Consider the following 26,058-nt stretch of genomic DNA (forward strand, 5'->3'; position numbering starts at 1 on the left):
AGTTAAAGTGGCTAGTGATACATGTATTACATAAAGATGCAGTAGATGATATAAAGTACAGTATATACATATACATATGAGATGAATAATGTAGGGTATGTAAACATTATATTAGGTAGCATTGTTTAAAGTGGCTAGTGATATATTTTACATCATTTCCCATCAATTCCCATTATTAAAGTGGCTGGAGTTGAGTCAGTGTGTTGGCAGCAGCCACTCAATGTTAGTGGTGGCTGTTTAACAGTCTGATGGCCTTGAGATAGAAGCTGTTTTTCAGTCTCTCGGTCCCATCTTTGATGCACCTGTACTGACCTCGCCTTCTGGATGATAGCGGGGTGAACAGGCAGTGGCTCGGGTGGTTGTTGTCCTTGATGATCTTTATGGCCTTCCTGTGTCATTGGGTGGTGTAGGTGTCCTGGAGGGCAGGTAGTTTGCCCCCGGTGATGCGTTGTGCAGACCTCACTACCCTCTGGAGAGCTTTACGGTTGTGGGCAGAGCAGTTGCCGTACCAGGCGGTGATGCAGCCCGACAGGATGCTCTCGATTGTGCATCTGTAGAAGTTTGTGAGTGCTTTTGGTGACAAGCCGAATTTCTTCAGCCTCCTGAGGTTGAAGAGGCGCTGCTGCGCCTTCTTCACGATGCTGTCTGTGTGGGTGGACCAATTCAGTTTGTCTGTGATGTGTACGCCGAGGAACTTAAAACTTACTACCCTCTCCACTACTGTTCCATCAATGTGGATAGGGGGGTGTTCCTTCTGCTGTTTCCTGAAGTCCACAATCATCTCCTTAGTTTTGTTGACGTTGAGTGTGAGGTTATTTTCCTGACACCACACTCCGAGGGCCCTCACCTCCTCCCTGTAGGCCGTCTCGTCGTTGTTGGTAATCAAGCCTACCACTGTTGTGTCGTCCGCAAACTTGATGATTGAGTTGGAGGCGTGCGTGGCCACGCAGTCGTGGGTGAACAGGGAGTACAGGAGAGGGCTCAGAACGCACCCTTGTGGGGCCCCAGTGTTGAGGATCAGCGGGGTGGAAATGTTGTTGCCTACCCTCACCACCTGGGGGCGGCCCGTCAGGAAGTCCAGTACCCAGTTGCACAGGGCGGGGTCGAGACCCAGGGTCTCGAGCTTGATGACGAGCTTGGAGGGCACTATGGTGTTAAATGCCGAGCTGTAGTCGATGAACAGCATTCTCACATAGGTATTCCTCTTGTCCAGATGGGTTAGGGCAGTGTGCAGTGTGGTTGAGATTGCATCATCTGTGGACCTATTTGGGCGGTAAGCAAATTGGAGTGGGTCTAGGGTGTCAGGTAGGGTGGAGGTGATATGGTCCTTGACTAGTCTCTCAAAGCACTTCATGATGACGGAAGGGTCCTGTCGTTTAGTTCAGTTACCTTAGTTTTCTTGGGAACAGGAACAATGGTGGCCCTCTTGAAGCATGTGGGAACAACAGACTGGGATAGGGATTGATTGAATATGTCCGTAAACACACCAGCCAGCTGGTCTGCGCATGCTCTGAGGGCGCGGCTGGGGATGCCGCCTGGGCCTGCAGCCTTGCGAGGGTTAACACGTTTAAATGTTTTCCTCACGTCAGCTGCAGTGAAGGAGAGTCTGCATGTTTTAGTTGCAGGCCGTGTCAGTGGCACTGTATTGTCCTCAAAGCAGGCAAAAAAGTTATTTAGTCTGCCTGGGAGCAAGACATCCTGGTCCGTGACTGGGCTGGTTTTCTGTTTTAGCTGAAAGGAATATACTGCAGGGATTTGATGGGTATATTTGTTTTCTTAATGCCCAGTAATAATCTCACCTTTTTAAAAGTTAATATTCTGTTAACTCATACTCAAGTAATGTTGTTGACTCATCCTATATTAAACCCGTATTTGTGCATGGTTGGAGAAAAAAACACTTGGAGAATAAAACCTACCTCAAACTTGTATCTCAAACAGACCATTTAAAGAATGCTTGCTATTTCCTCATAGAGGATGATGTCATCTTTCTTGGCATTCTCTCAATCAGTTTTATGATGTAGTCACCTGGAATGCATTTCAATTAACAGGTGTGCCTTGTTAAAAGTTAATTTGTGGATTTTATTCCCTTCTTAATGCATTTGAGATGTGTTGTGACAAGGTAGGTGTGGTATACAGAAGATAGCCCTATTTGGTAAAAGACCAAGTCCATATTATGGCAAGAACCGTTCAAATAAGCAAAGAGAAACGACAGTCCATCATTACTTTAAGACATGAAGGTCAGTCAATACAGAAATTTTTTCAAGTGTAGTCGCAAAAACCATCCAGCGCTATGATGAAACTGGCTCTCATGAGGACCGCCACAGGAAAGGAAAACCCAGAGTTACCTCTGCTGCAAAGGATAAGTTCATTAGAGTTACCAGCCTCAGAAATCGGCAATTAACTGCACCTCATATTTCAGCCCAAATAAATGCTTCACAGAGTTCAAGTAATAGACACATCTCAACATAAATTGTTCAGAGGAGACTGCGTGAATCAGGCCTTCATGGTCTAATTGCTGTATAGAAACCACTAATAAAGGACACCAATAATAATAAGAGACTTGCTTGGGCCAAGAAACACGAACAATGGACATTAGACCAGTGGGAATCTGTCCTTTGGTCTGATGAGTCCAAATTTGAGATTTTTGGTTTCAACCACCATGTCTTTGTGAGACACAGAGTAGGTGAACGGATGATCTCTGCATGTGTGGTTCCCACCGTGAAGCATGGAGGAGGAGGAGTGATGGTGTGGGTGTGGTTTGCTGGTGACACTGTCAGTGATTTATTTAGAATTCAAGGCACATGTAACCAGCATGGCTACCACAGCATTCTGCAGCGATACGCCATCCCATTTGGTGTGGGCTTAGTGGGACTATCATTTGTTTTTCAACAGGACAATGACCCAACACACCTCCAGTCTGTGTAAGGGCTATTTGACCAAGAAGAAGAGTGATGGTGTGCTGCATCAGATGACCTGGCCTCAACAATCACCTGACCTCAACCCAATTGAGATGGTTTGGGATGAGTTGGACCACAGAGTGAAGGAAAAGCAGCCAACAAGTTCTCAGCATATGTACGAACTACTTCAAGACTGTTGGAAAAGCCTTCCAGGTAAAGCTGGTTGAGAGAATGCCAAGAGTGTGCAAAGCTGCCAAGAGTGTGCAAAGCTGTCAAGGCAAATGGTGGCTACTTTGAAGAATCTCAAATCTAAAATATATTTCGATTTGTTTAAGACTTTTGTGGTTGCTACATGATTCCATATCTGTTATTTCATAGTTTTGATGTCTTCACTATTATTCGACAATGTAGAAAATAGTACAAATAAAGAAAAACCCTTGAATGAGAAGGTTTGTCCAAACTTCTGACTGGTACTGTATGTGGCATATTTGGGCCCTTTTATTCCCAACACCAACTCAAACATTTCAAGCCATCATTGGGCATTATGTAGCAATTATTTATTGAAATACTGCCATGTCAAACCAGTCCTATTTGGCCCTATGGAGCTGGTTGGTGGCCATTTTGGAAAACTGCTTCCTTAGAGTGCAACAGGGAAAATCTTCAATGGCACTATAGCTTTATTTAGTTTTGTGGCGTCATCATAAAGGGATTTTGCTCAAATGGGTTACCTTTGTCCCTGCTGGACATAATGCATCCCTATGGGATTTCTCGTAGATTGACCTGCACTGGGCAGGTTTCCTGGCACATTTCTTATAAGTGACATAGTGTATAATAACATATTATGTATCATTGTAATCGGTAGACTTCAGGGAACAGATATCACTTTTGTAGAGTGTCAAAGGTAACTTTGTATTTAATACACCACTTTGAAAGTGAAAATATACACATTTTACTGCGATTTGATGGTTTTTAATCATCGATCATAAAGGACAAAACAAATGCCACATGGTTTTGGTTGTTGATTGAATGAGTACCCCAAACCAATCCAAACATGTTTAGCTATTTTGGGGCTATGTAGACACAACACAGGGGAAGCCATTACCCAAAACGTCAATACAGGTAAATGCATTTTCACCATTGACCTTTAGGGGGCGCTACATGTCGACCCGGGGCTTTGCTCAAGTCGCACTATATCAGGTTTTGTTCAGCATGAAAAACTATGCAAGTGTGCCAATTTTCACACTTCTATATCAAATAGAGACGTTTTAGAGCGTATCTACTGGACTATGTTGGGGTACACCCACACCATTTCAACACAGAAAACAGCTACTTAATAAAAAAAGTAGTAGGAAGGTATCCTTAATGTTTTGTACACTCAGTTTAGGTCATATTTGATAGAAATCTGGAAACACTGGACAGTTATTTTAATTAAACATTTTGCTTTACTCACCGTTGATTTTGTTCATGAAAATTGTAATAGAGACTTAGCCTTGATGAATTGACGATGTTCTTTCACTGAGACTGTTTGGAGAGACACTATGGCCTTTCAAACATTGATCTGTCTTGTCTTTCAGACATGTTCCATCCAGAAATATCCCTTCTGCTGCCGCTGTAACCACAGTGACATTCTATAAGCGTTTATAAATGTTTAGAACTGTAAATGTTCTTTCACAATGTCTCTATAATGTAATTGTACAGGAAGCATTTCATTAATGGAAGCAATCTAAATGATAAAAGTCTGTTCTCTCTGTTATAATACTCTACATCACCAAAAGTATGTGGACACCCCTTCAAATTAGTGGATTCGGCTATTTCAGCCATACCCATTGCTGACAGGTGTATAAAATTGAGCACACAGCCATGCAATCACCATAGACAAACATTGGCTGTAGAATGGCCTTACTGAAGAGCTCGGTGACTTTCAATGTGGCACCGTAATTGGATGTCATCTTTCCAACAAGTCAGTTCGTCAAATTTCTGCCCTGCTTGAGATGCCCCGGTCACCTGTAAGTGCTGTTATTGTGAAGTTGAAACATCTAGGAGCAACAACAACTCAGCCGTGACATGGTAGGCCACACAAGCTCACAGAATGGGACCGCCAAGTGCTGAAGCGCGTATAAATCATCTGTCCTCGGTTGCAACACTCACTACCGAATTCCAAACATCAGCACAATATCTGTTAGTCGGGAGCTTCATGAAGTGGGTATCTATGGCCGAGCAGCGCAAAGCTCGCCACCATTGGACTCACCGCCATTGGACTCTGGAGCAGAGGAAATGTGTTCTCTGGAGTGATGAATCACGCTCTACCATCTGGCAGTCTGACGGACGAATCTGAGTTTGGCGGATGCCAAGAGAACGCTACCTGCCCCAATGCATAGTGCAAACTGTAAAGTTTAGTGGAGGAGGAATAATGGTCTGCGACTGTTTTTTATGGTTCAGGCTAAGCCCCTTAGTTCCAGTGAAGGGAAATATTAACGCTATGGCCTTCTAGGTTCTTCTAACTTTGTGGCAACTGTTTGGAGAAGGCCTCTTCCTGTTTCAGCATGACAATGCCTCCGTAAATCAAGCAAGGTCCATACAGAAATTATGGCCTGGACAGAGCCCTGACCTCAACCCAATCAAACACCTTTGGGATGAATTGGAACACCGACTGTGACCCAGTCCTAATCGCCCAACATCAGTGCCTGACATCACTAATGCACTTGTGGCTGAATTTAATCAAGTCCCCACAGCAATTTACTTAATTTTTATTTCACCTTTATTTAACCAGGTAGGCTAGTTGAGAACAAGTTCTCATTTGCAACTGCGACCTGGCCAAGATAAAGCATAGCAGTGTGAACAGACAACAACACAGAGTTACACATGGAGTAAACAATAAACAAGTCAATAACATAGTAGAAAAAAAAATCTACAGTATACACATTGTGTGCAAAAGGCACGAGGAGGTAGGCAATAAATAGGCCATAGGAGTGAATAATTACAATTTAGCAGATTAACACTGGAGTGATAAATGATCAGATGAACATGTGCAGGTAGAGGTACTGGTATGCAAAAGAGCAGAAAAGTAAATACAATAAAAACAGTATGGGGATGAGGTAGGTAAATTGGGTGGGCTATATACCGATGGACTATGTACAGCTGCAGCGATCGGTTAGCTGCTCAGATAGCAGATGTTTAAAGTTGGTGAGGGAGATAAAAGTCTCCAACTTCAGAGATTTTTCCAATTCATTCCAGTCGCAGGCAGCAGAAAACTGGAAGGAAAGGCGGCCAAATTAGGTTTTGGCTTTAGGGATGATCAGTGAGATACACCTGCTGGAGCGCGTGCTACAGGTGGGTGTTGCCATCGTGACCAGTGAATTGAGATAAGGCGGAGCTTTACCTAGCATAGACTTGTAGATGACCTAGAGCCAGTGGGTCTGGCGACGAACATGTAGCGAAGACCAGCCGACTAGAGCATACAGGTCGCAGTGGTGGGTGGTATAAGGTGCTTTAGTAACAAAACGGATGGCACTGTGATAAACTGCATCCAGTCTACTGAGTAGAGTATTGGAAGCTATTTTGTAGATGACATCGCCGAAGTCGAGGATTGGTAGGATAGTCCGTTTTACTAGGGTAAGTTTTACGGCGTGAGTGAAGGAGGCTTTGTTGCGAAATAGAAAGCCGACTCTAGATTTGATTTTGGATTGGAGATGTTTGATATGAGTCTGGAAGGAGAATTTGCAGTCTAGCCAGACACCTAGGTACTTATAGATGTCCACATTTTCTAGATCGGAACCATCCAGGTTGGTGATGCAAGTCGGGCATGCGGATGCAGGCAGCGAACGGTTGAAAAGCATGCATTTGGTTTTACTAGCGTTTAAGAGCCGTTGGAGGCCACGGAAGGAGTGTTGTATGGCATTGAAGCTCATTTGGAGGTTAGATAGCACAGTGTCCAAGGAAGGGCCAGAAGTATACAGAATGGTGTCGTCTGCGTAGAGGTGGATCAGGGAATCGCCCGCAGCAAGAGCAACATCATTGATATATACAGAGAAAAGAGTCGGCCTGAGAATTGAACCCTGTGGTAGCCCCATAGAGACTTCCAGAGGACCGGACAACATGCCCTCCGATTTGACACACTGAACTCTGTCTGCAAAGTAGTTGGTGAACCAGGCAAGGCAGTCATTAGAAAAACTGAGGCTACTGAGTCTGCCGATAAGAATATGGTGATTGACAGAGTCGAAGGCCTTGGCTAGGTCGATGAAGACGGCTGCACAGTATTGTCTTTTATCGATGGGGGTTATGATATCATTTAGTACCTTGAGCGTCGCTGAGGTGCACCTGTGACCGGCTCGGAAACTGGATTGCACAGCGGAGAAGGTACGGTAGGATTCGAGATGGTCAGTGATCTGTTTGTTGACATGGCTTTCGAAGACCTTAGATAGTCAGGGCAGGATGGATATAGGTCTGTAACAGTTTGGTTCCAGGGTGTCTCCCCCTTTGAAGAGGGGGATGACCGCGGCAGCTTTCCAATCCTTGGGGATCTCAGATGATACGAAGGAGAGGTTGAACAGGCTGGTAATAGGGGTTGCGACAATGGCGGCGGACAGTTTCAGAAATAGAGGGTTGTACCTGGTGGGTTCCTTGATGATTTGTGTGAGATTGAGGGCAATGTTCCAACATACATTGGAAAGCCTTCCCAGAAGTGTGTAGGCTGTTATAGCAACAAACGGGGGACCAACTCCATATTAATGCCCATTATTTTGGAATGACATTTTCGACAAGCAGATGTCCAGATACTTTTGGCCATGTAGTGTATCATGGTTTTAGCAATTGTATTATATAGTCCGTTTGTTAAATGCTACAGGCTTTCAAGAATGGCAAAACATTTATTATGCATATTGTTCTCTAAAATCTAAATTAAATAATGATTAATCTGTAATTATACATGGAATGATAACACTGCTGAAAGAAAAAGTGAGAAAATAAGAAAAAATGTAAATATTATACCAGAATTTTGCTACACTGTAATGGGCAAGACTGGAGTGCCAGCTAAATCTAATCACAGCAGATGAGTGTTGAAGTGTTTCATACTGGGTACATTACTATATGTTAATCCTCAGCTGAATAGTTTTGCAATTTAGTCGACTGAAAATAAGCTTGCATTATAACTTTAGTATAGAATGTGTCTTGATGGAACTTGTGACCTTCAGTTAAATCACAGAGAGAAGTTATTTCGATACTTTTTTAAATGTTCTAATATTGAAAAACAGTTATTGAAATCCCTTGAACTTGCAGTGTATAGAACAGAGCGGTTTCTCAGAAGAACAAAGTGTTAGGGGTCCCCACGCAAAAAGAGATGATAAGCTATTCATGCTGATTTATTTCTTCACAAAAAGGCAGAACATTTGATTTTGTCATTGTCTGCGATGCCCTATCTGATTTAATTTGAGATTCACTCATTACTCAAGGAGCCCATCTGTGTCTGCTCTTCCTTGTTGCTTTACTGAAACTCTTCACTTCTGCCAAGCCTCTGGATAAGGCTGTGACAGTTACACAGCTGTAGTCACTGCTAAGCACCCATGTTGCCAGGCAGCACTGTAATACACAAGTGACAATCACCGGTCATCAAAGTGAGATTGCTTTTTACCAAATCACACATGTCCCACTGTGCCAGAGTCACATCTTGCTCTCTATTCAACCTTTAATCAGAATGGGTTTTTGATAAGGAGAGATTCAGAATTCATTTAGCACTCCCACGCATCTCTGCACAAACACAAGCCGTATGGACAGACACTGCAAACAGTTGATTACTGTGCCGTTGTCTGTAAGGAGGGCAGTAGTGCTGGGGGAAATGGGCAGGTTTATTAAGTACAGGTCCCAAAGGAGATCTCTTGCCTCTTTCTCTTCAACCTCAGGTTCCTTTCCCTAAGGTTACTGTGATGGTTTAGAGCCAGATGTTACAGGTAGAGAGCTAGGCAGATGTTGGTGTCCACCATCACCCACCACCATCCCCCCCAGCCCTGCTTCCAGCTGAAATCTCTGCATTCTACAATACATCTGATCGCCTGTTCAAAAACAGAAAAAAGAGACTAGGTAAAGGCAAATAATATACTTTGAAATACTGTGGTCTATTGCAAAACTGTCTTGAAAGGTAGCATTGCCAAATAAATATTTTATCTGGTTTGTGGAGAAGTCTTGAAGGAAAAGAAAAAAAGCTCAGTGACAACTCTAACTCAAATTAAAACTAATTTAAAGTTGCAGCGCCCTGAATGACCCATCTGACAGTGTCTCACTGTGTGTTTTTGGGACTTCAGGGAAAACAAAGCTATCAGAAGTGGAATATGAATTCAGAACTGGCTTTATTACATCATTGTGAGCACAGGGTTATGTTGACTCCTAGGACATTAACCGGCAGAGCAGAACTAACCGGTGCCGGCAGAGCAGAACTAATGCTTTGTGTCTGAGTGTCATCTCTCAGTTCTCCGTACCTCGGAAGGGCAGCAGCACCAATCTACCAGCTCAGCTAGGATTTGCTGGAATAGATCTCCCATCGTGAAACATCCTCCCCCATAGGATTGCAAAGAGAGGGTATATTGCTGAAAACTTTTGGTGTTCTATCACAAGACATCTAGTGGCCCTATTGGGTACTTCAGATTATCACAGGTGTCTGTAATTATCTCTGGTTTCTGTGTGGCCTTAATGAAAAATATATTAAATAATTAAATAAGATGAATTTCAAATAAAAAAATAGAATGACATGTTTTGGCGTCAAACTTTTGTGGCAGTTAATAATACCGTTGTTGATTAGATGCTTTTTTCATTAGTTTGGCTATTTTCTTTTGAACCATATGACCTATCCACTGGAAACTCATGTACAATATGGACACAGATAAAAAAACATATATACTATATATCAGTCAATAACAAAAAGTTTTCAAGTATAAATTACTAGTTACGATAAATTGCCATGGATTTTCTCTTAATTACCAAAATTACTGTAGATTCCGTTAACCCTACTACCACGAGACAACATAATAATAAGTCCATATGATTTTTAAAGTGCCCACACTCTCGATTATGATATAGTGAAGCCAGAGTACTTCTGAAGCTGGTCTTTTAAGGCAAATTGCTGGATGAGGTACTTGTGGGTAGTCATTCATAGCAAGGCATCTGAGGTAAAATGCAGGGTAGTAAAATGCCTTATCTTCCCTCCAGCCTATACAAGAGTGCTGGTGTAGAGATAAGAACTGATTCTATTCACATGCCCTAAGGCGTGGAGATGCAGTACGGTGATTTCTGTCTCAAATTACTGGTTATGGGGCACTTCTCTCCAATATGGGCCTTCAAGCGCATTTCATTTCCAAACTGTTGACTGGATAGAAATAGCTTTACTTATAAGAGGAAAGTGACGTTTTTTTGTATTTTTTTTGTGAAAGCAGTCTGTCAAAGCAAAACAGATGTTGAGCCACACTGCAGATTCTTATTCACATCAACTGTTTCATTTGCTAATTGTTCTCAATTTAGTGACTTTTTCTGCACTTTAGCTTCAGGAACAGAACGTTACTCTCTTTTCATTCAATTCACAGGTCGAAGGGCTTAATCAAGGAGGCCATTCTTGACAACGACTTCATGAAGAACCTTGAGCTTTCTCAGATCCAAGAGATCGTTGACTGCATGTACCCAGTTGAATATGCCACAGACAGCTGCATCATCAAAGAAGGGGATGTGGGCTCATTGGTGTATGTGATGGAAGGTAAGCATTGTGCAAAAAGTCAGCCATGTTAACTTCCCTTCGCCTTTTTGAACTTTCCAGTTCGAACCCCTCTTTGAACCCCTCTGAAAAGGACATTGAGGAACACATTTGTAAAGGTTCAAACTAGAAACTTTTTTTGATGGGAGTGGTTACATTTTTAAACCTTTCTAATAATATATTGTAGAGGTGGCAGCCTATCAGTTTGGAGGTGTGGCTTTCAGATAGTTACTTTTGGCCACCTGTTACAGTAAATGTCATTCCTGTTCATGTTAAGTTTGTATACTGTAAATTGACTAACAATGGGTCCTTGAGGAACTCCAGGGGTTCCTCAAGTCACCACCAAGAGTGTACTGTATCTACTGTGGGACTTTCATGGTTAAGACCTTCTGTTCACATCCCTGTTATTCATCACCAGTTTAGTTAAGAACAGATCTGGAAACAATGACCTACAGTAAAGATGCATTTCCAGGAAGTGAATGAACGGTCCTCTGCTGGGCTGTAATTCACCAGTTTGTCCCCCTGTGAGAAATCAGCCATTAATGAAGGAATGGAGTGAATCCATCAAGGCCAGAGGGGATAGCGTAGCTAGCATTAGCCATGATTCATGTCAACCGTTTCAGGTTTGTTGCGACACAGTTTCGGAACCACTGAAATGTCATGATTTCTTATGTCATGTTCATTCAGCAGAGCCAGAGCAAAACATTTATAATGAAGTGGGATTTGTAGTAAGGTGTGCACTTCACTGCGTTGTATGGGTTTTGACTGAAAGCTATTCTGAACGTGACGACCTCACGAGACAAGAAGTTGCCAGATCCCTCCTGCTAACTGGGCAACTTTTGCGATTTTTTTGTTGTTGTCTGAATGAGGGAAAATGCTGTAGATTATGAGGACTCGATATAGTTTGAAAGATGAGACCGTTGAGGATTATAAATACAGCCGAACACCAATGAGTCCAACTGTGCACTTCACATTTCCATATCATAAAACTCATGTCATATAAAGTGTCAACACTTATGATCATTATGTTTATGTACAGCTAAAAGATGACATAGCGTCATAGCCTGGGTTGTTCTGAACAGAATGAGCCTATGTTTGTCTACTGTGAATCAAATAATTGTGTGATGGCGGGGATGCAGGGTTATGTTCCAAACAAAACAACTGCAAGTGTGCTTGGTCTAGTTCCTCAACGGCACAATGTGCCCAAATAAGCACCTCATAGTTGAAGACTATAAAAGTGCATTGAAATGACTTAGGAACTGTGCACACTCTGGAGAAGTTAGTCCTCTCACTCAAACTCTTGTAAATGTTTTGTCTTATGTTGCACCTACCCCATGTCATGACCGACCACGAGAATCCAAATAGGTCAGATCAGGTTTGCAATGACTAACTTCAATCAGACCCCTTTTCACCCGTAGAGAGGGGAGGATAGAACTAGTGGGGATTAACAACTCACGTCCTGTTGTAAATCAATAGAGAAGATCCAGGCCTGTGCTCTCCAAATCCACCAAAGTAATGTGTTTTGTCTCAATATTCTTTTTCCCACTGAAACTCTAACACGTTCAAAAGCGAATACTGGAACAATATTTCTAATGTAGAACGTGGGGAATGGTTAGAGGCAATCTATAGGACACTAATGTAATTTTGTTTGTTATTTTGTGATGTCACTAAACATGTTATAAAGGAAATACTGCAACTCGGAAAGTATACCCACTACGTGGATGAAGTTTCCATACTATGGGTTGTGCATGTATTATGGGAAATTATGAAAGTGTTTTTGTTAAGAGAGGGATATGATTTGAGAAGCTATAAGAGATCATTATTTTCCATAACTTTGCACAGTGAGTAATCACCTCCCTGGAGTGAGGTCAAAACAGCCGGAACTGCCCCTTTCGAGCAAAAGGTTAAAACGATGCGTTAAGAAAAAACCCAAAGCAGACCAGAAATGTGTGAAGTTGCAGCTGCGCGTTTAAAATGGTTTGAACTTTGAATCTCAACATGTGCTGGAGACGATAAACTCACATCCCGGACAATCATTGGTACGATGAATAACAGTCTTTAGATGAATGTTAAAGTCAATTCAAATTTACCAGGAATCTTCTTCTCATGTTACTAATGTAGCCAGAATATTTTCAGATTTTGTTATCAACAAATGCGGCGAAAAGTACAGTAAATGTAAAATGCACATAAAATCAACAGTGTAATGTTTGGATTCAGTCTTAAGCTAGGTGAACTGTTGTGTACTCACCTTTGGTCTAATCATTTCCCCATTATATCCAAACTGTTCCCTTTCAATTGCTACCATGGTTATGCATATGATTTTCATATGTCTACTGTAAGAAACGTTTAAATTTAGACCTGTCCATAGAGGCCAATTCCCACAACTGTAAAGGGTTAAGGAGTCATAACCAGTATGTGGCTATTTTTGTTCCAAATTGCTTTTGTCCCAATATTAAATGGTTCAGTTGTTACATACCATTATGGGGAACTTTACTGAAAGATCCTGTTCTCAGAGGAACTGGGTGATTTGTTGGCACAGACATTGCTGTTGAAAAGAAGACTTAAAAAGCCTGTTTACACCAGTTTCTTCTTCCCAGCTCCTTTTCGTTTCTTTGTTTCCTATCTTGATACCACAAGGAGCACTCTGATAACATGCTTTATGTACTTGACAGAAATGACAGAAAATCCTTCTCCAAGTCTACTGAATGCCAGGAGTGGTTCTTAGTCCCTCTGTTATTCTGTATAAGTATGCTTACTTACTTGGCTTAAGCTGTCATTGTGCCACACTCTGCCATTGATTACGAGTAATCAAGACAAATACCTTAATCTGAGCAAAGGCGCCCACTACGGCCGAGCAGAGTTGAGCAGGGAGGGAAGCTGCCTTGATGCGGTTCAATGTGTCCCCGTCGATGGAGCCATGAGGGACCAGTGGATTTGCTAATGGTAAGAAAATGGATTCTTAGAGAAGTTATTTTCCCGTCTGATGGGATTCACCTTGAATGTGCCCCTCAGCGCTACTATACCTCCAACATCACGTCATTGGCACGCCTCCCAAGCCTGGTTCTCGACGAGGCTAACACAATGGTAACACCTGAGGAAAAGTTATCAGAAAAAAAGTGCATTTCTTGTGAAATGAAAATGATAAAAACTAATTTGAGGAATAATGAATTTATTTTGGGGGTTCATTGTAGGTCATTGACTTCTTTAGAGTGTATGGACAAACCCCATGAAGTAGACTTCCCTTTGAGCTACTTTCTCCAAGCACACCCAGCTGTGCCGTATTTATATGTACACCTGTGTTGAACTATATTAATCCACAGGCAAACGTTTTCAACGTTTGGACATTTTTACTTTTTTTATCAGCAGGGCATCTTGCTCAGTGTGGCGTTGACTACGGGCACCAGACACAAAATGGGTCAGCTAAAATAAACAGAGCTTTTCAATTAGCAACAGATTCATAGCCTAACTGAGCCTTGTGGGCAAGGAAACAGACCACACTATCTGTCTGTCCTCCGGCAGTTCCAAATTTGATTTGTCTTACTGCTTCTGTTCCTCCATTAAAATAACAGATAATAATAATAATAATAATAATAATAATGAATTGCTAGAGTAGAGGCAGTTTGGAGATGAAATGGAGGAGAGTCACATCCAGGGGGGTTCAGACTGGTCCAGAGCCTACAACACTAGAAATTCATTGGTCTCATTGATATGTGTATAATGTCAAAACCCTATTTTGCTTTTGATCATTTATTAAATGTGCACTACGCAGAAATCACTCCTCCATTTCATGTTTGTTAAAATTCTAATTGTTTGCCTAATTTCAGTTTGTGACAAAACAAGCAATCATAGTGTAGACAATCATTTTCCCCCTCTATTCCACTGTGAAATATATTTTCCATAACCAAAAAGATAGTATTTTCAGCTTTTTGAAGCTGATATATAAAACCGAATGTAAAAGACAAAAAAAATAGCGCACCTAGAACAGATCTACCACTTCTTAGACTTTCTTTCAACGAGAATCACAGATCTATAACACACATTTCTTAGAGAATTTGATTGGGTCGCTGAAAAGTGATATATTGCTGCTTTAAACTCATTAATGAGGTTCATGTTGTATAAATGAAGTGGGATTGAATGTTTTCCCTGAATACTAAATCTATCACGTAGATCCTTGATTAATGATGTATTTACCATGAACACATGACACCTCTGACATGCGTCTCTATACGATGTGGATAGATCTTTCTAGACACGAAAAGGATCAAGGTTTAGCAGACGGGGCCTCTCCATTAGACTCTATGGAACAGAGAAGAATAAGTAGTCTCACTGCAGCTGTCAATTAATAATGGCCTCGTCACTATTGCTGGACGTTAATTGGAAGAAATATCCTGGCTAATGCGCCTGCTCTCCTGAGAACAGCTATCTAGCGTTGGACACAAATAAATGACAAGGAAGTAGAAACCCATTGATATTCTAACACAGCACAGCTAGCTAATGAAGTGTTCGCCTCACTGAAGAACAAAATGGAAATAGAGAAAAATTTTCTGCGTGAGTGTTTGACACTTTGGGTTTTTCTGTGCCCCAGACAGGAATAAACATCCTCAGCCTTTTTCCAGTCTTTTTTTATTGGCCTGTTAAACCCACAGATGGACTCCAAATATAATGTGAGATGTAAACAGGAAGAGGAAATGACCCGAAAGAGATTCTGATGATGACAAGGCGCTATACTTGGGTGATTTTTAAATAGGATACCACCGTGAAAAACTCGTCAATTCTGATTTCGGAATGGGCACAGAATGTAGTGGATATTTGCTCTCTCAGCCAACAAGTTACACTTTACAGTCATAAACTAAATGCAGCCAAGCTGTCTCAACATGGATTTGGTTGCATAGCAACGTGCTGGATCCTCATCCTTTGGCAATGTTGTTTATTAACATCCACATTAATATGCAAAAGCCCAGCTGAACCGAGACCTGGAGTTTTATGCTACAGTATATCCAATGGACTGAGAGGGTTTGAAGTAAACAATTTAGGCTAATGTAATGGATGAATATACTGTATGTAAAGTATTTGCTATAAGAGAACTCAAGTCATAGCCTACTTGGACAGCAGCCAGGCGATGTCATTTTCTATACTGAGGAAAACACACACACCTGAATTTGTCAGGTGCAATGCACTTCTGCTCCAATGCAAATGATTAATTAAAAGTTACAACCAACAATGTTTTGGCAGCTAGCTGATAAAGATGCACTGCGTGAGAAATGAAGAGTTTATTTCCAAAACCCTATTTTTATTGCTTGTGGGTATATTCATGTGCGTGTAAAATATGACTGTTCTCAGATTTTAATTAATAGATTTTAGATGTGTATGATTATTATTTATTTTTTAGCAAAACGCTATATAACCTTTGTTTAGCTGGAATGGAAGCTATATTTGACTGTGTTATGTGGTTGTCTCACCTAGCTATCTTAAGATGAATGCACTTACTGTATGTCGCTCTGGATAAGAGCATCTGCTAAGTGACAAAGTCAAGATCTCATATTACTGTATTGAATTATTATTAATTTTTTAAAATATTGATGTCAAAAATGTATAATTTATACACAGTGTACAAAACATTAAGGACACCTGCTCTTTCCATTACATAGACTGACCAGGTGAATCCAGGTGAACACTATGTTCCCTGTTAAATCCACTTCAATCAGTGTAGATGAAGGTGTGGAGACGGGTTAAAGAAGGATTTTTGTTTAAGCAAGGCCCCTGAACACTTGTGTATTTTCTGCACTATGCAATGATATGGGCAGCGACCATGTAACTCTTTTACAACATACAGAAGTGCGTTGGTTATCAAGAGGCAAAGTATTGACACATTATTTTTAATTGAGAGACGAGCTTAAAGTTTTCTTTACTGACCATCATTTTCACTTGTCTGACCTCTTGCATGATGACGAGTTTCTCACACAACTGGCCTGTCTGGGTGATGTTTTTCACATGTCTGACCGCTTGTATGATGACTAGTTTCTCACACAACTGGCCTGTCTGGGTGATGTTTTTCACTTGTCTGACCGCTTGCATGATGACTAGTTTCTCACACAACTGGCCTATCTGGGTGATGTTTTTCACTTGTCTGACCACTTGCATGATGACTAGTTTCTCACACAACTGGCCTATCTGGGTGATGTTTTTCACTTGTCTGACCACTTGCATGATGACTAGTTTCTCACACAACTGGCCTATCTGGGTGATGTTTTTCACTTGTCTGACCACTTGCATGATGACTAGTTTCTCACACAACTGGCTTATCTGGGTGATGTTTTTCACTTGTCTGACCACTTGCATGATGACTAGTTTCTCACACAACTGGCCTGTCCACTTACCGATATTTGAACAAGAGAGTCTCATCGAAATTGCAACAAGCGGTTCTGTGAAAATTGGGGGAAAAAGTGTTTTTTTGGGGGGTGAATTTTACCCCCTTTTCTCCCCAATTTCGTGGTATCCAATTGTTTTAGTAGCTACTATCTTGTCTCATCGCTACAACTCCCATACGGGCTCGGGAGAGACGAAGGTTGAAAGTCATGCGTCCTCCGATACACAACCCAACCAAGCCACACTGCTTCTTAACACAGCACGCATCCAACCCGGAAGCCAGCCGCACCAATGTGTCGGAGGAAACACCGTGCTAACCTTGGTTAGCGTGCACTGCACCCGGCCCGCCACAGGAGTCACTGCCTTGATGAGACAAGGATATCCCTACCGGCCAAGCCCTCCCTAACCCAGACGACGCTAGGCCAATTGTGCGTCGCCCCACGGACCTCCCGGTTGCGGTCGGTTGCGACAGAGCCTGGGCGCGAACCCAAAGTCTCTGGTGGCACAGCTGGCGCTGCAGTACAGCGCCCTTAACCACTGCGCCACCCGGGAGGCTGAAAATGTAATTTAATCAGAAGCCACTGACAGATTTCTGGATTGGGCTGCGCTCAAAATTTTCTGCCTTGACAAACCGCGCTGTTAAGACACTGATGCTCGGCCCTCACTATCATGAAAACTAAATACAGGCACAGACGGTGTCTGGAAAATGATTTAAGACTGAGACGCTCTCCAATACAACATTGCTGTAACGGCTCTCGTTTGTAGAAGGAAGACTAGACCAAGGCGCAGCGTGGTAGGAGTACATCGTCTTTTTATTGATGACACCAAAACGTAATAACAAAGACAAAAAAACAAAAGCGCACAGTTCTGTAAGGCTAAGAAACTAAACAGAAAACAAGATCCCACAAAACCCAAAAGGAAAATGACAATGCACAGCGGGGAGTATTTGATTCACTGACAATTTTGCAGGTTTTCCTACTTACAAAACATGTAGAGGTCTGTAATTTTTTTTATCATAGGTACACTTCAACTGTGAGAGACGAAATATTTAAAAAATCACATTGTATGATTTTTAAGTAATTAATTTGCATTTCATTGCATGACATAAGTATTTGATACATCAGAAAAGCAGAACTTAATATTTGGTACAGAAATCTATGTTTGCAATTACAGAGATCATACGTTTCCTGTAGTTCATGACCAGGTTTGCACACACTGCAGCAGGGATTTTGGGTTTCTGTACACCACTTTGAAATATCAGTTGATGTACGAATGGCTATATAAATAAATTTGATTTGATTTACCTATGATAAAAATTATAGACCTCTACATGCTTTGTAAGTAGGAACACCTGCAAAATCGGCAGTGTATCAAATACTTGTTCTCCCCACTGTATATATGAACCCCAGTCAGAGACAACGATAGACAGCTGCCTCTGATTGGAAACCACACTCGGCCAAAAACAAAGAAATAGAAAGCATAGACTTTCCCACCCGAGTCACACCCTGACCTAACCAAACATAGAGAATAATAAGGATCTCTAAGGTCAGGGCGTGACAATTGCGGAGTTATGTGCATCCTTTCAAGCACACCCTTCTCGTTAACCTGTGTGTTATTCACAATTTTTGATGAACAAATACATTTTTTTGAATAAAGAGCAAATCTATTGATTAGTATTGTATTATATTTTGTGCCCTGGTCCTATAAAATCTCTTTGTCACTTCCCACGAGCCGGGTTGTGACAAAAACTCACACTCATTCTTATGTAATACATGTATTGTGTAGTGTGTGTGTGGTAGGCTTACAATGATTGCAAAAACATATTTGAGAGTGCGCTGACCCTGGTGCTAGAGGGGGTACGCAGATGGAGGTTGAAAGTTTGAAAGGGTACGGGACTATACAAAGTTTGGGAACCACTGGTCTATACCCATTCAGCATCATTTACACCCTCTTAAGCCTTAGCCCCTAGCTAACACGACGCTTTAACTTAAAATGAAAATGATTTTATGACTAAATTAGAAACGTATATAATATCTGAAAAGGTAGCTAGCTAGACTCTCTTACACATATACATGGTTGGACGCTTCTCCCTCTCTGTCACAGATGCCATGGCTGCCCTTAGTTTGAAGATGTAATCAGAAACAGGTGTTTTATTCAACAACAACCTTCTGTTTGTTCTTTTTCCGACTCTGAATATTTGCAATCAAACACCAGAATTTCTCCATCTCTTTAGCCATCACACTCTAATTCCACAGGGCATTCCACTGACTTCAAAACTTGGTCCTCCAGAAAGTGGAGATCAGCACTTTTGCAGTTCTACTATGATCTCTTTCCAAAAGCTACGATAGAAAGGATTACTTACACATACTGACCAGCTCATGTTATAGACAGAAGGGTGCTACATGGCAGAACAATCTGAACTCATCTCTCGGCATGTCCAGCCCAGCCATTATATTATCTTAGCCAATCATTTCTACCGGGAAGGTAACTGACTTTTTCCATGGCTAAACCAACAAGACTCGTAATTTAACAGTTTTATTTGCATTTACATATGGTATCCAAATTTGTTATTATGGCACATGAAAGTTCACATGTTCCAGAAGGCATTGCTGCCCAAAAACGCATTTTGATAAATAAAATGTTCAAGTCACAATTTTTTTGTTGTCTCTGCAATGAAACCAAGTGATAGATTTGAAACAAATACATGTCTGTCATTGAACAACCCCATGCCATGATTAGATAGTGAAAAACCACAGCAGTCTCTTTCATAATTTATTTAAACAATTAAAGCTAATTTACCAACATTTCTGGATAGCGTTTTGGAATGAAACTCTTCAACTGCAGTTTGTCAGCTTGTCATCTGACAAAAGCAGCTTGCTACCCTTCATAAATAATTGGCATTGGAGCAGACGTGTGAGACTTGCAATGCAATGTAAGCCGGAGAGAAATATATTTTGTCACTCTACCCCTTCACTAGCTTACCCTCCACTCTGCCTCTTCACTACCTTAGCCTCCACTCTACCCCTTCACTACTTTAGCATTCATTCTACCCCTTCACTAGCTTACCCTCCACTCGGCCTCTTCACTACCTTACCCTCCACTCTACCCCTTTACTACCTTAGCTCCACTCTACCCGTTCACTACCCTAGCCTCCACTCTACCCTCCACTCTACCCCTTTACTATCTTAACATCCACTCTACCCCTTCATTACTTTAGCCTCCTACTACCCCTTCACTACCTTAGCCTCCACTCTGCCTCTTCGCTACCTTACCCTCCCCTCTTTCCCTTCACTACCTTAGCCTCCACTCTGCCTCCACTCTGCCTCTTCAATACCTTACCCTCCACTCTACCCCTTCCCTACCTTAACCTCCACTCTACCCCTCCACTACCTTAGCCTCCACTCTACCCCTTTGCTACCTTAGCCTCCACTCTACCCCTTCACTACACTAGCCTCCACTCTACCCTCAACTCTACCCCTTCACTACCTTAGCCTCCACTCTACCCCTTCACTACCTTAGCCTCCACTCTACCCCTTTACTACCTTAGCCTCCACTCTAACCCTTCACTACCTTAGCTTCCACTCTACCCCTTCACTACCTTACCCTCCCCTCTTCCCCTTCATTACCTTTGCCCCACTCTACCCCTTCACTACCTTAGCCTCCACTCTACCCCTTCACTACCTTAGCCTCCACTATACCCCTTCACTACCTTAGCCTCCACTCTACCCCTTCACTACCTTAGCCCCCACTCTACCCCTTCGCTACCTTACCCTCCACTCTTCCCCTTCACTACCTTAGCCTCCACTCTATCCTGTTACTACCTTCACCCCCCTTGTCCCTTCTAACTCCCTCTCCTCTCCAGTCTTCATTATATGCTGCTTTGACTGTCTGATAAGGATCATGCTGGGTTCCTTGTCTTAGATGTCTGTCCTTTGTCTCGTTTCCTGAAGTAGGGAGCAGCTCCTGTAGGTGGACTTTTCAGAATGATGATGGCTTGATCGATGTGTGTTGAATACCGAAAAGGGGCCTGTCACAAAAGCATGACGTTGGGAGCACCGTCATATTAGCAACAGGTGATATCCATATCAAAGGGAACATCCATCTTACTTGATCAGCTTCACATAGACAACATGTGACCTTGAATTACTTAGAAAGATGCTATGGATGAAAACACCCTGATTCCCTGGCCTGTAATACAGTGAATGGAATTTTTCAATGGAGGCAAAACCCACTTGATATCTACTCTTTTAAATGAACAGTTACACTCTTAAGGATTCCATCCTTGCCTAAGTGGCAAATAGAGACATATAAATGTGAACTTTGCGTTATAACGCGCCTCACACTGTACCAATGCATACAAGATAGAATACATTTTATTCTATGTGCAAATTAACCCTGGACGAGAAAAAAAGCCTGCACGTGTTACGTACACAGATGTAAACAGCTCAGTTAATGAATATACGCCCGTCATCGTCTCAGCTGGCATGGAAATGACTCTTTCATTTAGACACTCGCGTGTTTATTGAATGTTGTTCCTGTACATTGGTTCTACAATTTGAACATTTAGATTGCCACGTTATTCAATTTTCCATCTTAGTCTTTACTCAAGGCTCTCAATACGTGAAATAGTGTTAGAGTACAGACAACCTGCAGAGCTGGCGGAAAGCTGATGTAGACATTTGAAGGAAGGAGAACGTCTCTACAGGGACTTTCTCTGGATGAGTAATTGTAAACAGAAGTGGGGTGAATATGTAGCTGAGTGCTAAGAATAACTATGAGAATGCAGAAATGTATGGGAGAGTGAGCAGAGTTTATAATGCATATTATACAGTATTAGTCAATGCATATTCTCCATTTAGAAAAATAAATACGAAAATATTTGTCCTATAAAGCACCGAATATTCAGCTGAACAAATCTCTCCCCACACTTCCCTAGTTAAATAAAGGATAAATAAAAAATACAATTGTATAAGAAAGCACGTAAGTATGCAAAGCAAACAAGTTAATTGTGTAAGGATATGAATATATTATTCCTTCATAACACCTGCTCTCTCAGGTGTACAAGCTGACCAACTAAACCATGCCAAGACCGTACAACTAGCTAGCAAATTCTAATGTATCCTGCAATAGAAATGTGTTATCATGGGACAGCAAATACTGTACACTATAGCTAGTGTAACCCAATGGATTTCAGTTTAATGGTCATCGAAATATCAAGGTCTGGATCTATAGGCACAGTGAGTGTCTTGACTCACCTGGGAACATGATAGAAAGAGTTCAAAATAGAAACTAGATGGAGAATGCTGCTGTCAAACAGGAACACGACAAGGCCTGGCAGTGGCTGATAAAAGGTAGTGTACAAATGGAACATGGAATGAGAACTTACCTAGGGCCTCAAATACCACTGAGATTGGTCTCACTATTCGTTCTCTAATATTCTGATAGGTGGTTAGCTAGATGGGATTATGAAAGGGACAGTTTGTTTTTTAAATATTGAAATATGATACACTTGTGTATTCCACATGCCTGCATTATGATCGAATGGGATCATGTTCTATACCAAGTTGCCACATCCAATGTTAATTGGGTCCATTTCAATGAATGCACCCCAGATGTTTCACCCTGAGCCTTGTTTTAAACGTAAATATTATTTAAACAATCTGGGCTGTGTTTTGCTTCTGGTGATTGTAAGTGTAGGAGCGTTGGAATGCTGGCTGTTTAACCCCCCTTTGGATCCTAGCCAGCCTGCTGCTAGCTCCTGTAAGCTCTGAGGCGCCATCTTAATTGGCATGTCCACAGTGTCTGGCCCATTATTCCACACTCAAGTGTCAATTAACTGGACCTGGCCAACTGCAGGCAGCAGCGCTCATGTAGAGATTGAGTCCAAATACATAGATGGTTACGACCATCCTGATTGGGAGACGTGCCCAGACAGGTTAAGACGTTCTCATTAATGCTATGTTTCAAAACCACGGTTACATACACGCAATAATGCAATTCATGTGAATAGTCAGATTCATATCATATATTGAATTAAAATGTTTACACGCTTTATAAGAAGAACGATTTCCCTAATAATCCTGTTTACATGGACACATCTGAAATCAGGCTACCCGATGGGACTTTGATGATACATGCAGAAAATCAGCACTCAAAATAAACATCACATTTTATTGGTCACATACACATGGTTAGCAGATGTTAATGCGAGTGTAGCGAAATGCTTGTGCTTCTAGTTCTGACAGTGCCGTAATATCTAACAAGAAATCTAACATTTTCCAGCAACAACCAATACACATGAATCTAAAGGGGTGAATGAGAGTACGCACATGTAAATATATGGATGAGCGACGGCCGAGCGGCATAGGCAAGGTGCAATAGATGGTATAAAATACAGTATACAGTTGAAGTCGGAAGTTAATATACACTTATGTTGGAGTCATTAAACATGTTTTTCAAACACTCCACACATTTCTTGTTCACAAACTATATTTTTGATAAGTCGGTTTGGACATCTACTTTGTGCATGACACAAGCCATTTTTCCAACAATTGCTTACAGACAGATCATTTAATGTATAATTCACTGTATCACAATTCCAGTGGGTCAGAAGTTTACATACACTAAGTTGACTGTGCCTTTAAACAGCTTGGAAAATTCCAGAAAATTATGTCATGGCTTTAGAAGCTCCTGATAGACATAATTTCAGTCAATTGGAGGTGTACCTGTGGATGTATTTCAAGGCCTACCTTCAAACTCAATCAAAAGAAATCAGCGAAGATCTCAGAAAAAAATTGTAGACCTCCACAAGTCTGGTTCACCCTTGGGAGCAATTTCCAAATTCCTGAAGGTACCACGTTCATGCAAGTATAAATACCATTGGACCATGCAGCCGTCATACTGCTCAGGAAGGAGACCCGTTCTGTCTCCTAGACATTAACGTACCTTGGTGCAAAAGTGCAAATCAATAGCAAAGGACCTTGTGAAGATGCTGGAGGAAACAGGTACAAAAGTATCTATATCCACAGTAAAATGAGTCCTATATCGACATAACCTGAAAGGCCGCTCAGCAAGGAAGAAGCCACTGCTCCAAACCCACCATAAAAAAGCAAGACTAAGGTTTGCAACTGTACATGGGGACAAAGATCGTACTTTTTGGAGAAATGTCCTCTGGTCTGATGAAACAAAAATAGAACTGTTTGGCAATAATGACCATCGTTATGTTTGGAGGAAAAAGGGGGAAGCTTGCAAGCCGAAGAACACCATCCCAACTATGAAGCACAGGGGTGGCAGCATCATGTTGTGGTGGGTGCTTTGCTCCAGGAGGGACTGGTGCACTTCACAAAATAGATGGCTTCATGAGGAAGGAAAATTAGGTGGATATATTGAAGCAACATCTCAAAACATCAGTCAGGAAGGTAAAGCTTGGTCACAATTGGGTCTTCCAAATGGACAATGACACCAAGCATGCTTCTAATGTTGTGGCAAAATGGCTTAAGGACAACAAAGTCAAGGTATTGGAGTGGCCATCACAAACCCCTCAAGAACATTTGTGGGCAGAACTGAAAAAGCTTGTGTGAGCGAGGAGGCCAACAAACCTGACTCAGTTACATCTGCTCTGTGAGGAGGAATGGGCCAAAATTCATCCAATGTATTGTGGGAAGCTTGTGGAAGGCTTTGTGAAAAGTTTGACCCAAGTTAAACAATTTATGGCAATGCTACCAAATACTAATTGAGTGTATGTAAACTTCTGAGCCACTGGTAATGTGATGAAAGAAATAAAAGCTGAAATAAATCATTCTCTCTACTATTATTCTGACATTTCACATTCTTAAAATAAAGTGGTGATCCTAACTGACCTAAGACAGGGAATTTTTACTAGGATTAAATGTCAGGAATTGTGAAAAACAGAGTTTAAATGTATTTGGCTAAGGTGTATGTAAACTTCTAAGGTGTATGTAAACTTCTGACTTCAACTGTACATATGAAATGAGTAAGATATTTTAACATTATTAAAGTGGCATTATTTAAAGTGACTAGTGATTCATTTATTTAAGTTGCCAGTGATTTGGTCTCAATGTAGGCAGCAGCCTCTCTGAGTTCGTGATAGCTGCTTAGCAGTTTGATGGCCTTGAGATAGAAGCTGTTTATCATTCCCTCAGTACCAGCTTTCATACACCAGGTCCATTCTACCACAGCGACCATGTTATTTTTTTAAACAATTTGATTCTGAGTTAGGACATATAAAGTTTGTCAGTTAAAACTGTTTCTAAGATGCATACTGTCAGTTTTTCCGAACCCACGTATTTCACGCAAAGAAGGAAGCTCGCGCTGCTTGTGCTAGACCAAATATAGCGCTGTAACTAAGGCATTTACATGTCCTAATAATTAGAAAGATTGCTAAAACAGGTGTTTTAACTGGCGTATGCTTCGATTATGACCGTACACCGATTAAGATAAGCAGAGTAGTGTTTACATGACTAATGCCATACTCAGCTTACTCAGCCATATCAGTTTAACAGCAAATTATTAGTATGCATGTAAATATACTTCTCCATTCAGATTTCTGAAACCCAGGTAATGTATTGAGGTCCATGCTAAGTATCCTATGCTTGGACCTTTAGGTGGAAAACCACATTGGAAGACATTGGAGGAAAGTATTTAAGAAATAGCATGCCTGGAAGAACAGAGAGAGAGAAAGTATAGTGTCTGGGAAGATAATGGTAGCTAATGCCAAGGCATTCATCAACAAAGTTGCTTTGCATCGTCCATTTGTCATTTAGTTCAAGACAATATTTGTTTTTCAGTCTTAATCGTGTGTAATTAATCTGCAAACACTTCTGCTGAAATAAAGAGATTAAAGAATCTAAATAGTCTTCAGTAGCATTAAATCTTTTGCCTTGACATCCCACAGCAGACTGAGAAGTAGATAAAAAAAGCTTTTAGTGTAATTCCGCTGCCACATCCAACTTTTTCCTTGTGTAGGAGCTCTCTAATGATCAACTACACCACTTTATCATATATTTATCTCCATTATACTATTGTGCTGGCACTGGCTTCGCAATT

The 26,058-nt window shown here is 41.4% G+C and overlaps 1 protein-coding gene across 4 annotated transcripts in view; it reads left to right on the forward strand.

Annotated features, from left to right (window-relative positions):
- The window catches only part of LOC112223434 (cGMP-dependent protein kinase 1), a 166,022-nt gene that overhangs the window by 13,159 nt on the left and 126,805 nt on the right, over positions 1-26,058 (forward strand). For all 4 annotated transcript variants that reach the window (XM_042305513.1, XM_042305514.1, XM_042305511.1 and 1 more), the window contains exon 2: positions 10,463-10,629. In XM_042305513.1, the coding sequence (XP_042161447.1) occupies positions 10,463-10,629 (167 nt within the window). The remainder of the gene's footprint in view (positions 1-10,462; positions 10,630-26,058) is intronic.

Source organism: Oncorhynchus tshawytscha, linkage group LG24 (assembly GCF_018296145.1).
Source record: "Oncorhynchus tshawytscha isolate Ot180627B linkage group LG24, Otsh_v2.0, whole genome shotgun sequence".
Lineage (NCBI taxonomy): Eukaryota > Metazoa > Chordata > Actinopteri > Salmoniformes > Salmonidae > Oncorhynchus > Oncorhynchus tshawytscha.